The following is a 14,883-nucleotide window of genomic DNA, read 5'->3' as shown; positions in this document are numbered from 1 at the left end:
ATTTCCTGTGACGCCCCGGCGCGGACTCCATTAGGCTGCAGCTGGGCTGAGAGAAGACAAACCCGGCGGGCAGCGAGCGGAGCGCGCCGGGCGCCTCAGGGCTGCCGGGCGGGGGGGCTCGGGGCAGCGGCGGCCGCTGCTCATCGCCGGCGGGAGCCCCCAGCGGGCGGCGGCGGCACCTCCGGGACCCCCGGGGGGCACAGGGCCCCCGCTCCGCCCCCCCCCTTTCCCCTCCCCCCGCCGCCCCCTCCCTCCTCCCCCCCCCTCCCCCTCCGCCCCCCGGCTTCCCACCACGGCCGCTCTCGGCGAGGGAACTCTGGCCTCCGCTTCCTCCTCCTCCGACTCGGACACCGGCGGAGCCTCCCCGCCCCCGCGGAAGAAAGCCCGGGCCTCCCCGGCGCCGCCGGCGGCGGAGGGAGCAGGAGAGCCCGGGGCTTCCGCGGGCAGAGCAGGCCTCACCTCGTCCCGGTCCCCCTCGCTCCCCGCCCCGCTCCGAGGCGGCAGCAGCGGCGCCATGCAGGCCAACGGGGCGGGAGGGGGCCAGCAGCCGCCGCAGGGCCCCGAGCTGGGCTGCCTGGGCGCCCAGAACGGCGAGGGCACGGCGGGCGGCGAGCAGCTGGCCCACGCCAACGGGCTGCTGCCCCCCGCCGCCGCCGCCGGCGTCAACAACGGGGTCCCCGCCGCCGGGGGAGCGGGGGGGGCCGGCCCCGCCGCCGAGCTGGGGGGCGGCGGTGGCAGCGCCCTCAAAAAGAAGAAGCGGCTCTCGCAGTCCGACGAGGACGTGATACGGCTGATCGGGCAGCACCTCCACGGGTTGGGCCTCAAGTAAGTGACCCCCGGCCGGGGACGGGGGAAGGGGGGGCTCCGGTATCGATCCCTGGGCGGCGGGGGTGGGGGGTGTCGCTCCGGGAGACCCCACACCCCCACCCCATCCGACCCTCTTCCCCGTCCACCGCCGCTCCGCTCTCCGTCCCCGCGGGAGGGGGGTGGCAAAACCTGCCCTGTCGCTGGCTGGTGGCCCACACCGAGGAGAGAGCGGCGCCTGACGCGGGGCAGGCAGGAAAAATGGAGCTGGGAATGCGTTGTCTGAGCCCGTGTCTGCCAGCTCGGTGTCTCTGCCCGCGAAGGGACAGGCCGGGAGATTCCTCTGCCAGGGATGGCGACATGGAAGTCGAGTTGCACACCGATAAGGGCAGATCGATACGAACGTGTTAGTGAGGGAGAAGTTATCTGGTAAACATAATGGAGCCCGCAGTGGGGGTGGCTTTTTTGCGGATAAGCTCCAAGATTTGGCTTGTCAGCTGGAAAGAAGGGAGCGCAGATGAAAGTACCACCGAAAATAGGTTGTTTGATTTCACTCTGAAAACCTTCGTCCCCTGTTAATGGTGAAGGCTTCTGCAGACTTGTGCTGGACACATGTTTTTGATAATAATGTTATCTGATGACTAGAAACAAGTATGTTTGGTATTTCTTAAAATCGGAATAGGAAACATAATTTCACAGTGGTGTATGGGAAGTCTTAGAATTTAATCGCAACACCCACTTTGTGAGTGAAGCTAAAACCAACATGTAATGATTTTGGAAGGAGGCTAGAGAAGTCCTGCAAAGTCTGCCTGTAGCTACTGCAAAAGAGTCTTCAAAACAGTGTGGAATGGGTCAATTAAAAAGAACTTAGCACGTAAAATAAATTCTCTGACACGAAAGGCAAGTTTACAGCGGCAGACAACTCGTGACTGTTCATAGATGACACCACAGTAAATAAGCTATTTTTAGCGTAAAAGGGGGAGGGCTATATGTTCATGAGTTTGTTTATTTTATTTTAAGGAGCCAGTCTTTTAATATGTGATGAAGAAGAAAAAGTTAGGCCTGTTGGAGATGAGGTAGTGCTCTGTGGTGGTTTTGGGGTGGAGGGGGCGGACAGGGGAGATAGTAGCCGGCAGCTAACAGCTTTCTAGCATGTATTGTCCTTCATCAAGTCTGTCTTCTGTGCAGGGATGGATGTTTGTGGTGGCTGGTAAGTCACATACTTTATGGTCCTTCAGCAAAGCTTTAGAACTTACTGTCAACTTGCTCGAGCTGTAGGTAGCTGTTTACATGTCTCAGGCAACTGAGATAGTCTTTTTGGACATAATCTGAATCTGGTCACAGTATTCTTAGTTTAATAAAGTTTTAAATATGGTTAACTGTTATCGTAGCAGGCGGTATATTTGTGAGGGTAAAACTGGTCGGGTTTTTTTACACTGTATCTCTCCTGCAGCCAGACTGTTGATCTTCTCATGCAAGAGTCAGGATGTCGTTTAGAACATCCTTCTGCTACCAAATTCCGCAATCATGTCATGGAAGGAGAATGGGATAAGGTAACGTAGGGCTTATAGGACTGTATTAACCACTGTTTAAATTTATAGTATCTGTGAGAGAATTCAAAATCCACCCTCCTTATATACCTTTTGTTTGTTTGTTTGTTTTGTTTGTTTGTTTTCTTATGCCGATTTCTGCAGGCTGAGAACGACCTGAATGAACTTAAGGCCTTAGTGCATTCTCCGCATGCAATTGTGGTAAGAGGAACGCTTGAACTTTTTCAGAGCTGTATAGTTGGATTAATTATAGTGGTGTAATCTCTCGCTGTGGGTAGTTCTTGTTTTCTCTTTTGTTCACTTTTGGTGGCTTGCATGCTATCTCAAACGTCATACTAATCTGAACTCTTAAATGCTCTTTTTAAAATGTGAGATAGGAAGCCCAAAAATATTGAGGCTAATATTTGGTGTACTGAACGTTTAAACTTTGTTAAACATACTTAACTGATAAAATATAAAACCTGTAACAGTCCTAATATAGGTCAGTTCCTGTAGAAGCTGCCCATGCTCAATACTAATTTCAAACTTCACATACTTCTCATAGTCTTTGTGCTCATGTGAGTTAGGTTTCCTTGAGGAAAGAGAAGTTTAGAAACAAAATGCAATTGATACTAATGTGGAGTCGGCATTGTAATAGCACATTACAGGAATATAGAGGCTGCTATAGACCACGAACAGTACTGTTGCTTTTCCAGATAGCTTCTAAAGAGCAAATGTATTGAACTGCTGTTCAGGATTTTATTTGGAGCTTTTTCTCTTTGGTTGGCTTTTTTTAAAGATGAACCTAGAAACAGAGGTTTGTAGATCCTGTGGCTTGACAATTACATTATATGTTGTTATGATTGTAGTTACTTTGAGGAAAGGGTTTCTTAGTTTCTATCTCCACCTAGAAAAATCATTACTTAGCTCTTCAAATGGCTTGCTCTTTTTTGCTTGTATGTTGATTTTAATGAAATGAAGTTAGAACAACTTTGGCCACTTAAGAAGAAAACAGTAGGAAGGCTTTTTAAAGTGTCTGACTGTAAACAATGAAGAATCAGTTGATGTGTGCTTAGCTCCACTTCTAGCTGATTCATTTGTTGTCAAGACAATTTCCTGTTTGGTGGGGGAGGGAGAGAAAGAGAGAACAGGAAGTGAGGTAGGAAAAACAGATGTTTAACAAAACATCAAGGGGTTCTTGGGAGAATTTTACATTCTGTTCTATTAATTTGGTCGAAGCTTAGCTCCTCTTCATTAGATGAGTAGTTCACTTTCTCTTCTCTCAAAGATTTGATACATGTAAGATTTACTGTCAAAATAGTTTAGAATATTGCACAAAGCTTTCAGTAGTTTGTAGAAACTGAAAGTGTGAAACCACTGTATGTGAATATGAATTGCTATTTGAAGGAGATTTTTGCTATGTTTTTAACTTCTGAAGTTATCGAGTTTCTCTGTAGTAAGTGTTTTACATGTCTAGGAGTTGAGAAGTTTAACTGAGTATCAGCATTGTACTTCTTGGAGAAGCTTAATTTGAGGGGTGGGGGGGAAGGGACATTTCTGTTGTTTTGGAGGGCTCTGTGAAAGCAAGCTCTTCTTTAGTGTTTATTTCTATCTGTTTCTATAAGACTTGGTGCCATAAAAGTGCTTGGTTTAGACTAAACTTTGCCTAAACCAAATATTAACCATTTTCTTTCTAAAGTTGTTCTCCTTTCTATAAACCTCAGCTAATGTAAAACAGATGGCAGTATTAAAAGTCTTATATGTGTATGTTAGTAAGACAATACTGATTTGCAAGGGTAAGTTGAGCACGTACATACCGTGTCCACAGCTTTTCTGTACACAGTTGAGAGTACAGGTGGGTTTAGCATAGCCAGCACCAGGAAAATTAATGGAAAGTCACTGCAGGTAAGGAGGGATGCTTTATGCTCTGTAGGTAGTTCTGACTGCAACAAAGTTAGAGCTAATAAAGATGATAAATGTCTTGATTGGGGAAAATGCAAATAAGGTGCTGCTGCAAGTGACTCTTAAAACAAAAACAAAAAAAACACCCACTCAAAACAAAAAGAGAAAATTAGATTGTGGGTTTCCTGACTTGTGACTCGTACTGTATGACTAGATGTTTCAAAAATGTGTACGTACAAGAAGAATGGGTGCCTAAAAGTTTAGATGACACAGACTATTTAAAGTAGGGTGTGTGCGTGTTTGGTGCTTTGGTTTTGGTTTGCATTCCCCTCCCACTCCCCGCTTATATCCTGGTTATTTTGTCCAGGTCATATTAATTATATAGCTGCTTATGAAATGCCTGGTCCTTGAAGGGCATACATATGTATTTTGAAAACTCTACTCCTGTTGTAATTTCCTCATTTCTGCATAGTGCTACAAGTTCTACAGGTGAAAACACTAAAAATGAAATGGTTGATCTCAGTTTCTAGACTTCGGATGCTGTATGTTGATATGTTGGGGGTGTGTGAGAATCTACTATTTTATTTGTGTCAACACAACTGAGTGCTATATAATGTATGATTAGTTACATTTACTTTTCCAGTGTATAAGATACAGCTGTCTTGAGAAAAACTGTAAGAAAATTTAACAGTTGATTCAAGCATGTTATTTTTCCTTGAGTAACACTTAAAAGTATTGACTTCAAGCCAGCTTGAGGTTTTGCTTACTTTAGAGGTTCTTGGGCATTTGTCTTGAGTGATTAATTGAACCTAGGAAGAAATCTGAAGACTTATTTCTCTATAGTCATCTATAATATACTTCAAATTTGTCCTCTTTACTTTTACTTATGTGGGGCTTTCCCCTAGTTCTGGAGGTATGTACCGTCCACAGCAGGCAATAGAATAAAGAAGCAATTTATTTCTCGTCATTTGAGCAGAGGGCTCCACCTTTCTGTCTGGTGTCCCTTTTGCTGCCAACATTAAAGGCAGTTCCCTGTTGGAGTTAATTCCTCTTTAAAGTGATGGGATTTGGTATGTTTGAAGCCTTGTTAAATTTTATAGGCTGGAGTATCTTCTGCCCTCTACATAACAAATCTTGCATTTAAGTTTTGGGTGGTTTTTAAGTGCTTTTATCAGTGTTTTACAAGACTATCAAAGTAGTAAAGACTGCAGAGTAATGAAAATGGAGATTTTAGTTCTGCAGGCTACAAGCAGATAGCTACTGTGTTGAGGTTTTCTTGAAATATCGGCTATTAATTTCAGCATGTCTTTAAATTGTCTTCATTTCAAAGAAAAGTTGTTTCAGCAGTGTTTACTTATTTATTTTGAACTCTTAGTACGGTCATAAAACTTGTTAAGATACAAGAGTGAAAAATAACACCAAAATCTAATACTAAAATGAGGTTATTAAGCCTTTTGGTGTTTAAACTTCCAGAGGTTTGCTTCTGTAACCAATGATCAAAATGACCCAATTTCTTGACTGTGGCAGGATGCTTGTCATACTATTTTCACAGTTGTATTTTTGAGGCTTTTGCCTTTAGTTACTTAATGCTGGTGAATCAAGGTGCATACAAAACTTCCAGAATTTAAGATTCTGCAAGGGGCTTTCCTACCAACAGGACAGTGAAGGAGTAAAGTACTAAACATTGATGTTAGTAATCAAAGACTATAGTTTGAAGAAAACAAAATGCTACTACTACATACATAAACCCAAACCAAACAAAGCCCTTTATATCTGTTACTTCTGTCTTAATTTTACTCCAGGGTGATTAGAGGTTCAAATTACACTTTAAATAATAGCTTCTAGGAACAATGAAGTAATGCACTTTATTCTCATCCTTTCCTCTATAGAGGTGAAAGACAGGATGAGGTAGTAATAACTGAACAAAAGCAGCCAGACTGCAGAGATGAAACTGTTGTTTTGGACTTCTCCATGGGTCCTGTGGGGTGAAGAATCTATGCTATGAGCTAAGCAATGGAGATGTCTGGGTTTAAATTGTTCAACAGTAAGAGCGTCGTGATGTTGTATTTCCATTGCAGATATTGAGATGATAACAACAAATCCTAGGCATTTTTATTACATTGTACAGTGTATAATTTGGATTATGATAACTTTTATTTTCCTCCTTTGGAAGGCAGCTAAAGAATATGGAGAATGAGTAAGCCGTTCTTGTGGGTGCATTGCATCAGATTAATGTTATACTTGTTCTACTTAAATGGTGGAATTCATGCTTTTGCTTTACGATTGCTAGTATTATAAACAGTTCTCTTTTCTTCTAGAAGAGGTTGTTTGAGCTCTAGAAGAGACAATGTGCTCAAAATGGTCTTGTCTTACCATGAGAAGGTGGTGTTGGAAGTGCTGTTAGTAAGGAATATAAGTAGGGAGTAGTAGTTGAAGGAAAAAAAAAACTGTCAGCAAAGTTGGTAGTTGCACAAAAATGCCAGGAGGCCATGAGTGTCCTGATATAAAAATGGCTTGAAATATGTTGTCACTGGAGTGTGACTTTTGCCCTAAGGAGGCTGTATTCATGCCATTGTTTGAGTATGCTGTAGGGCAAGTTTTGAAGCAGCTATCAAAATAGTTTGGAAAATAATCAATTTCCCTACCAGCACTTTAGTCCCTGCTTTTACTATAAATAAGTTAACAGTTTAAAACTATTTGTCTCTTATTCTAATTCTCCATTACGTTAACAGAAGACTCATGCATGAGGTGTACAGTACTGTTGTTCTGGAGGCTTTTAGTTTCCTAGTATGCCAAAGTCACAGGTAACACTGATGACTGACTTTGGATGAGAAAGTATAATTTCCAAACCTGAAGTTATAAGCCTTTGGATACCTGAGCAACAGCATTCTGCATATTCCTGTAATGCTTCCATGGAATTGTTAGGACGGGCATTGCAAAAACTGTTATTTAGGGTTGTCTGCTCTTTTTACTTTTTTCCTAAAGAAATAAAATTAACATGCCAAGTCCTAAAAGTAGAGAAGGAGAAAGAAAATTAGGTATAGATATGGTTATCAGATTTAAGGGAAAGATTCTATAAACTTAATAAATGTTATATCCAGTGAATGGAGAAGGAGGAGTTGAAGGGATTCTATTTTTTTATTTCAAATTTGAAATATCAGTCTGGTTTTTATCTGATGATGATCATTGGTGTGAGGTGACCAAGAGGAGTGAAACAGGGTATGTGACTGCTATCTGAGCAGCTCCATGCATCCTTGAGCATCTGCATACCTGGGAGAGGAAGCTGTTACCCCTCCTGCTGCTAGTGGATAAGCAAACAGCGTGAGGTCTACTGGCCTGCTGCGTGGAACCAACTGCTGAGTCTATAAATAATTGGGATGTCTTTCTTTTGATTGTCTTGCATGGAAACGAATACCTGGTTTTCTTTTTTATCCCTTGAAATTTGTTGTTAGCATAAATAGCAGGCTTAATTAGTTTTTTTAACCAAAATCTGTATTTGATGAAAGGAACACTATGAAACAGCAGCAACTTACTTCTGAGAAGTGAAGGGATTCCTGAATACAGGAAACTGTGTATTTTCTGTAATCCTGAAAAATTGTATAGCACCCAAGGAAAACAACTTCACATGGAGCTACAAAACCAAACCTCAGGCAGTGTCAGTTGTTGCTGTATGTTATGCAGCAAAGCAGACAGTCCTTGTCAGCTTCTATGTAAGTGATATGAGAACTTGTTGAGTTGGCCTGTTGTATTCTGTATTGTCACTCTGTCTGAAATACACGATTAGCTACCTTTCTTGACTGAATGTAAGGTTGGGAAGAGAGAGGTGAGACAAGTTAAAGGGAAGACCCAAGAAATGAGGTAGAGAGATGCTTGGTGCCCCATAAGACAGGAAGGAAAATCACAGGTGATTTAATTGCTGCAGTGTTGTTGAAAATCCAGCGAAAAGAGTTTGAGTAGTGTAACACTACATGTAGCTGTATTTCTGAAGGGCATAGTAGAATGGTTTCTACTGTTCTGTTTAGGCTCAAACGTTTTCTGAAACTTCAGTCAACCTTTTTCCTCTGACTGCTGCTTTCTGTCATGGTAGAGGATGAAGTTTTTGCTGCTGCAGCAGAAGTACCTGGAGTACCTGGAGGATGGCAAGGTCCTGGAGGCACTTCAAGTTCTGCGCTGTGAACTGACACCTCTGAAATATAATACAGAACGCATTCATATCCTCAGTGGGTAAGTGGTTGGAATTTGAGAGCTCTTTTGGTGGAATTTTCTAAGGAATTCCATAGTTTTTGATAGCTGACAGTGAAAACTCAAAACTGTATTAAAGCTATTATCTTGTTAATTAATAAGCTGTAGTGAAGTGTGCTAAAATCTTGAGTAAAGCAGACTATTTAGTAGACAATGATCTGTTTCAGATGCTTGAAAACTACCACATTATTATTTACCTTTGCAGTACTAGAACCAAAATTAATATACAGACATGTACGGTCGTCTGATTTCGAGAATTATTAGCTTCTTATCTTATAATTGCATATGTAGGTGAATATAATATGGTTTGCTCTTGGATGAAAATAAGACATTTCTACCTTTCCAAAGTCTGTTTGTGTTCTGTTTGGGTTTTTTATTGCCAATTTGTAGATACTAGTCCTGAAGAACATTCGTGTTTGTGTGGAATAGTTCCCTGCTTTTTTTTATAACAGTCTCAAGCTTAAGTCACCTGTTTCAAGTTCATTAAAGATGTTATATATATTATATTTAAAAGTGAAAAGAATGATTCCAGAAAGACTTGGTCTGTTGGTGTGTGTGCGCTTTTCTTTAAACAGGTATCTGATGTGTAGTCATGCAGAAGACTTGCGTGCAAAAGCAGAGTGGGAAGGGAAAGGAACAGCTTCCAGATCTAAACTTTTGGACAAACTCCAAAGTAAGATGTTCTTGTGTTTAGAATTTATTCCCATCTCTGTAAATCCAGTACTTCTTACTTACTGACATAGCCCAGGGAATTGGTTTAACTGCGTTTGCTAGTTGTTGGGTTTGTATTTCTTGATGAATGGGAATGCCTTTACTCTTTGGTCTTCTGTATCTAACCTTTTGCAGTCTCTGATAAACTATTTGTAATAGCAGCTTTTGTTCCTTAGCTCTGCTGCATGCAGAGCATGGCATAACTTGGTGATTAAATGTGCGGTTCATGGGGCAGGGGAAGTTTTTAAGTACTAGCTGTACTGAGAGGTTGAAACTAATTGTGGCCTATAACCACTAGTGATACTAGTGTTGATTGATAGTGGTCTCAGACTTTGCTATGAGTTATGGTTTCTCCTCTCCTTCTTGTGGCTGGTGTAATATTATGTATCAGAGCTGTAAAACCCATGGTATTCTTCATTTTGATGACGTTAATGGAGAATTCCTTAAATGAACGCAGCTGATACTGTTGATTTTATAATTTTACAGGTTTTGTTAAATACTGGAGTTTCAGTTAGCTTGTGTTTTTTGGCAAGGACAATGTATACTGTAACTTCAAATACCTTGCAGACCCCTCTGCTTTTCGGAAGTTTATGCTTCTAATTCCAAATGCATAACTGTAGATTTAGCAAGCTATGTGTACTCTTTTCCTGTAGCTTTTTAACTCTGTTTTTCTAAGATCTCTCCAAAACCACTCAAATCAAAATATGCTTTCACTTGTAACTTGGTTTTGATATATCTTCTTGTTTTTCTTAATAACTCTTTTAAAGCGTACCTACCCCCTTCAGTGATGCTTCCTCCAAGGCGTTTACAGAACCTGCTACGTCAGGCCGTGGAACTACAACGGGACCGGTGCCTATATCATAATACCAAACTAGATAGTAATCTAGATTCTGTCTCGCTGCTAATAGATCATGTTTGTAGTAGGTAAGAAACCCTTGCTACTTTTAAGATGAGTAACGATATCTTTTCTTTGCCTTTTAAAATAATCTAATTGTACCTACCAATAAAAGAAACTTGAAGACTATTTTGAGCAGGTTTAACTGGGAAAAGACAGTTCTTTTTAAAATGAGTAATGGTGTGGAGAAGGTGGGTGTAAGAGACTTGGTTAACTGCATGTGGGCTAATGGGATCAGACCAATGCGTTAAAATTTTAATCAGATATGTATGAATGGCACATATTGCTATGCTAATCCTTAGCCACTTCTTTCTTGTAATTTTGGACAGCCAGTCTGTTTATTCATCAACATATGAGTGCTCTGATTTTTCCTGGAGAATCACTAATATATTACTTATCCATACTCTGTCTTCAAACTTACTGTAACGCAGATAGCCTGCTGAAGCATACACAAGGTCAGCTTGCAGCTTAAACTTCTAGTAGTGGACAGTGATGCACTTCTAGACAAAAAGGTTAAAACAGAGTAGAAATGTGTAATAGACATTTCTGTTTTACATAATACAAAAATGAGGGATATGAAGAAGTGTTTTCTCAGACTTGTAAGGTAATAAGAATTGAACCTCTCATATCTACTTACTGGCTCAAATCTATTTGAATAACTTTTTTTAACGAAAGTGATGCTGCTTCAAAATACCATGTACCTAGTAGACATGAAGTAGGAAGATATTTATAACAAATGGCTGACTTGAGTGGTTTTTCCTCATACAGCAGAACTCTTCCAAGGACCTAAAAACTTGGGTGTAGCTTTTTTTCAAAAACTGCTGTGCATGGTGGAATGAAGGTTAGGGCACCTGGAAGATGAGGGCTTTCTATGATACCCTTATGTCTGTTCATGTAACAGGCTAGCACTTGAGCTTACGGGGGAATTTTTTTAAATGTTAGATCATCTGAGGAAGTTAAGTATGGCAAACTTGCTTATAGAAACTTTCTGAACTCAGGTGTTTTGTCTTAACTTTCTTGGGTTATTTGGAATCTGCTTTTAAAGATGCAGGCTTCTGTAGTATTTCACTGCAGTCATCTAAGGTTTTAAAATTAATGTCATTGGCACTTCATGTATTCAGGTAACTTCTTTAGACTATTGTCTAGCTAGCAGTTTTGCTACATAACATTGTTGCAGCAGATTCGCCTCTATGTAGTGTAGGCGTTTGACTCCTCCCCATTTTAAGAGCTGTCGGAAGAGATCGGATACTGGAATTGTGGCTTCCCTACTTTGGAAGTGAGTCTTAAAACCAGCCTAATGGAAAGAGATTTCATTTTACCCTTTGTACAAGTCCATAAATAACATTGTATCTTCTTTAGGGGTTTGATTCATCAGACCCCAAAGAGCATTCAAGCCAACTGTAAAGAGCATGGTTTATTGAAGTCAGACTAGCTAGAGCCAGTTATAAAAGATACTGTATGCAACAAATCTGGCCTTGAATTTCACCTATCTGAAGCTGTTTGACCTAAGTTTGGCCATAATGCCGCTTTTCTTTTTTTAAACTTAATGCGGTACTTCCTACACTTGCACGTTCAGTATGTATATATACATACATACTCACAACTACTTCCAAAAAAACCCCAAACCACCGCTTCAAAATTAAGGCTTCCATTCTGTCCTCAACTCAACCTATTGTACCTACCTGTTGCAGGGGTCTGAGATCAGTATGTGGTGCGCTGTACGTGCTGCCATGCTTGGGCATAATGAGGTGAGTTAAAGACAGTGGAAGCCAAATTTTTATTCAACTGTCAGAAGTAACAGTAGTCTTGCAGCTTAGATGATTTATGTACTACTTAAATGATAGAAACTGACAACTTTCCCTTTGGTAGTTAGAACTAATCTGTTTTGGACTTAGGGCAATAGTTTTGATCAAGCATGCTTGAATTACACAAGAAATTAAAATGTTTAATTAAAACCTAATCACTTCATAAGAGTGGGAAATGAGAGGGAGAAGTTACTGGGGGTGAAGGTGAGGGATTTCTTATTGTGCCCAAGGTTTTGATAAAGAGGAATTGATGCTCTTGGGGGTGGGCATTTTTTGGTTTAAGAGCCTTCAGCCTAGTTGGATGTTTTATTTATCCTCTTCCAGAGTTCTTTTGTCTTGCTTTCACGTAAATAAACTCTAGGCTGTCTTTAAAAGCAAACAGTGAAGCCCAAATGGAGGGGAATGCTTCTGCTTTCTAGATGTTAGTGTAATGTAGCTATTTTGAAAAAGAATCATTGTAGAGTTGAGGAATGAATCTTCCATTGCATGTAGAAGGAATAAAAAAGTAGCTATTTGGTGTTGTATTTAGAATTTTGAACTTTTGTAAATACAGCAACAGATAACTTTGTTAGGTACTTTATTTCAGTATGTGAACAATGTGAATCAAGTGTGTTGTGCGGACCAGAACAGTTTGTAAAGAAACACTTGAAAAAAGTAAAAAAAAAAAACTTTTTGAGCTACAATATCTATGAGAAATTGTTAGACAGCTGGTTTTGGCTTCTTGTTTCAAGTCTTCTGCTATTTCCCTCTGCAGAAGGGTTGTTTAATGTGTGCTTTTCTATCTGTGCAGTCAAACTTGCTGGATTGTATGTTTTGTCAGTTGAGTGAAGAGGACTTTTTGTGAGAGCGCTCTGATCTGACAGTATTGTGAATAGCGTAATTCAATATTGGGATGTCTGCTGCAGCTGTATCAACTGTGCCTGTTTAGCCATTTTAGGAACCTAAAGGCCACCTTACTATGAAAATTGTGTACTCAAGCATTATACTGCTTGCTTTTTATGTCTAGAAAACCTTGGCTGCTTTTCTTGAGCTTCAAAATACCAGCGCTATTGTTCTATAGAGTATTTTTTTAAAATTAAATATGCTGACAAGGCTTTTCCAGGACACGGTGTGCCCCTTTTGCTTTCTGAGTTATGAATAAAAACTCCTTCACTTTCTAGAGCAAACTGCTGTTCTGAGGAAAAACATTAACTTAGTACAATATGGCTAAATAATAATAAAACACTCTTCCTGTAGGTGCACATATCTGTGTAAGGGCTTGCCTACATCCCTCTAGACTTCAAAGAAAACAAAGTCCTCTTTAATGGGTGGGGCTTTTTACCGTGGGCCTAGTGTTCCAGTGGCAACTAGACAGCTTCTGGTCAGCTTAAAGCAGGAGCAGAACGCATTTGTGTTTCTCTGTCAACAAGTAAGTAGACATACAGAAGGAAGCCAACTACAGATATGTATATGTATGTTTTGTCTATCCTCCTTTACCGTATGACAGAAAATGAGGGATGTATGGTTTAGGGCTGCTTAGTAGTTTTTTGAGGGGGGGGGGCGGTTTCTACCTTCTGGTAAGTAGTAGTTTTTCAAGTGTTTGTCAGCTTTGCTACCACCAAACTGTATTTTTTAAACAGAAATTTAAAGAAAGTTGGGTTTTCTTTTCAGACCTGTTCATCTCCAGTGATAAGTACAACTGTGCATTCATGGAGGCGGCTGTTACATTAGTACTGTTATGTCCCACTGGAGCTGTGTTGCCCTGTTGCACTGAGCACGGTGAAAACTCAGCATAAGATTAAACCACTTCAGGATCCCTACAGTTCAATAAAAAATGCCTGTGGTTAGAGGCTGCCTTTTAGTGCATCTAACAATGAACTTGTCGTTCCTGCAGTATGGCTTATAAAATCAGCCATCTGCTGTAAAAGCCTATATTTATTTTCACTTAGCTCTCAAAATTCTTATACAGTGGGCAAGCTGTAAACAAAACTAGTCTCTAGTTCTTGCCTAACTTAAGATTTTGACTCTTAGCTTCTCCTCAGCCTGTAACGAGATTAAATATGAGCTCCAGAGAAATGTTTGACTCTTCTCCTTCAGTAGCTTAGCATATAATTAAATGTTTATCAAACAAAATATGTTTTGCAAAATAACACAGATTTTGCAAGGGAAAACTGTTTAAGTTGAAAGCTCGTAATACTATGATGTTAGTTATGCTTAGCTATTGTATGTAGTACTCTGAAAGAAAGTGAAAAATAGCACAGAAGGAAGGCAAAGAAGCATGTACCTTTATTGCAGGATTGCATTAAAGAAACGTAGACAACTGTTCTTTTTCTCAACTTTTATGTAAGAATCGCTTCCAGAGATTTGGCGAGATACAGGTAGGCGAGTTAGGTGCTTGCAAAAACCTCCCGTGTAGATAAAACATTGCAGGTAGAGTTCAAAGAGGTTTTGACTCTGGTATTTTCTGTATATCATAGAAGTGTCTAGTAAGAAGCTGTTATACTCCCAATGAGGTCAGTTTTATTCCAAGTAATGTGAAAGCAAGGTAAGTTTTACAAGCATAATAAGTATAATTTTAAGTTCTTAAAATTATTTACTATCTCTTGGTGGTGTGAGCTACCAGATGAGACACTGCATTCTGTACTTATTTGAAGTAGCTGTTATTAGACAAATTTTCTAAGTTGTCTGGTCTTGCATTTAAATAAGTTTGTTTGGGGTTTTTTTTGTTTGAGTTTTTACTAGCTCAGTTAAAAAATAGCTCTTACTGCTTTCTTATTAATCTGTAAAGAAATGCCTTTCTTTCCACAGGAAACAGTTCCCATGCTATACACAGCAGATACTAACGGAGCACTGTAATGAAGTATGGTTCTGTAAATTCTCCAATGACGGCACTAAACTAGCAACAGGATCTAAGGACACAACTGTTATTATATGGCAGGTTGATCCAGTAAGTGTGCAACGTGTTAAAATGTATGTGACTTGCCTTTCCCTTTCCTCTCTACTTTCTCTTGCTAGG

At 40.5% G+C, this 14,883-nt stretch overlaps 1 protein-coding gene across 2 annotated transcripts in view; it reads left to right on the top strand.

The window, feature by feature from the left end:
• The first annotated feature begins 263 nt into the window (after positions 1-263).
• WDR26 (WD repeat domain 26) overlaps positions 264-14,883 on the top strand; it is a 28,202-nt gene continuing 13,582 nt past the window's right edge. The window contains exons 1-8 of one of the 2 annotated variants that reach the window (XM_069852743.1): positions 264-825; positions 2,258-2,357; positions 2,499-2,555; positions 8,323-8,459; positions 9,053-9,150; positions 9,956-10,112; positions 11,775-11,831; positions 14,676-14,814. In XM_069852743.1, the coding sequence (XP_069708844.1) occupies positions 515-825; positions 2,258-2,357; positions 2,499-2,555; positions 8,323-8,459; positions 9,053-9,150; positions 9,956-10,112; positions 11,775-11,831; positions 14,676-14,814 (1,056 nt within the window). In that variant the 5' untranslated portion in view covers positions 264-514. The remainder of the gene's footprint in view (positions 826-2,257; positions 2,358-2,498; positions 2,556-8,322; positions 8,460-9,052; positions 9,151-9,955; positions 10,113-11,774; positions 11,832-14,675; positions 14,815-14,883) is intronic. The other variant, XM_069852744.1, reaches the window with a different exon arrangement.

The sequence above is a fragment of the Phaenicophaeus curvirostris genome, chromosome 2 (assembly GCF_032191515.1).
Source record: "Phaenicophaeus curvirostris isolate KB17595 chromosome 2, BPBGC_Pcur_1.0, whole genome shotgun sequence".
NCBI lineage: Eukaryota > Metazoa > Chordata > Aves > Cuculiformes > Cuculidae > Phaenicophaeus > Phaenicophaeus curvirostris.
The sequence above is the reverse complement of the archived record's forward strand: the minus strand, read 5'-3'. Positions and strand labels throughout refer to the sequence as shown.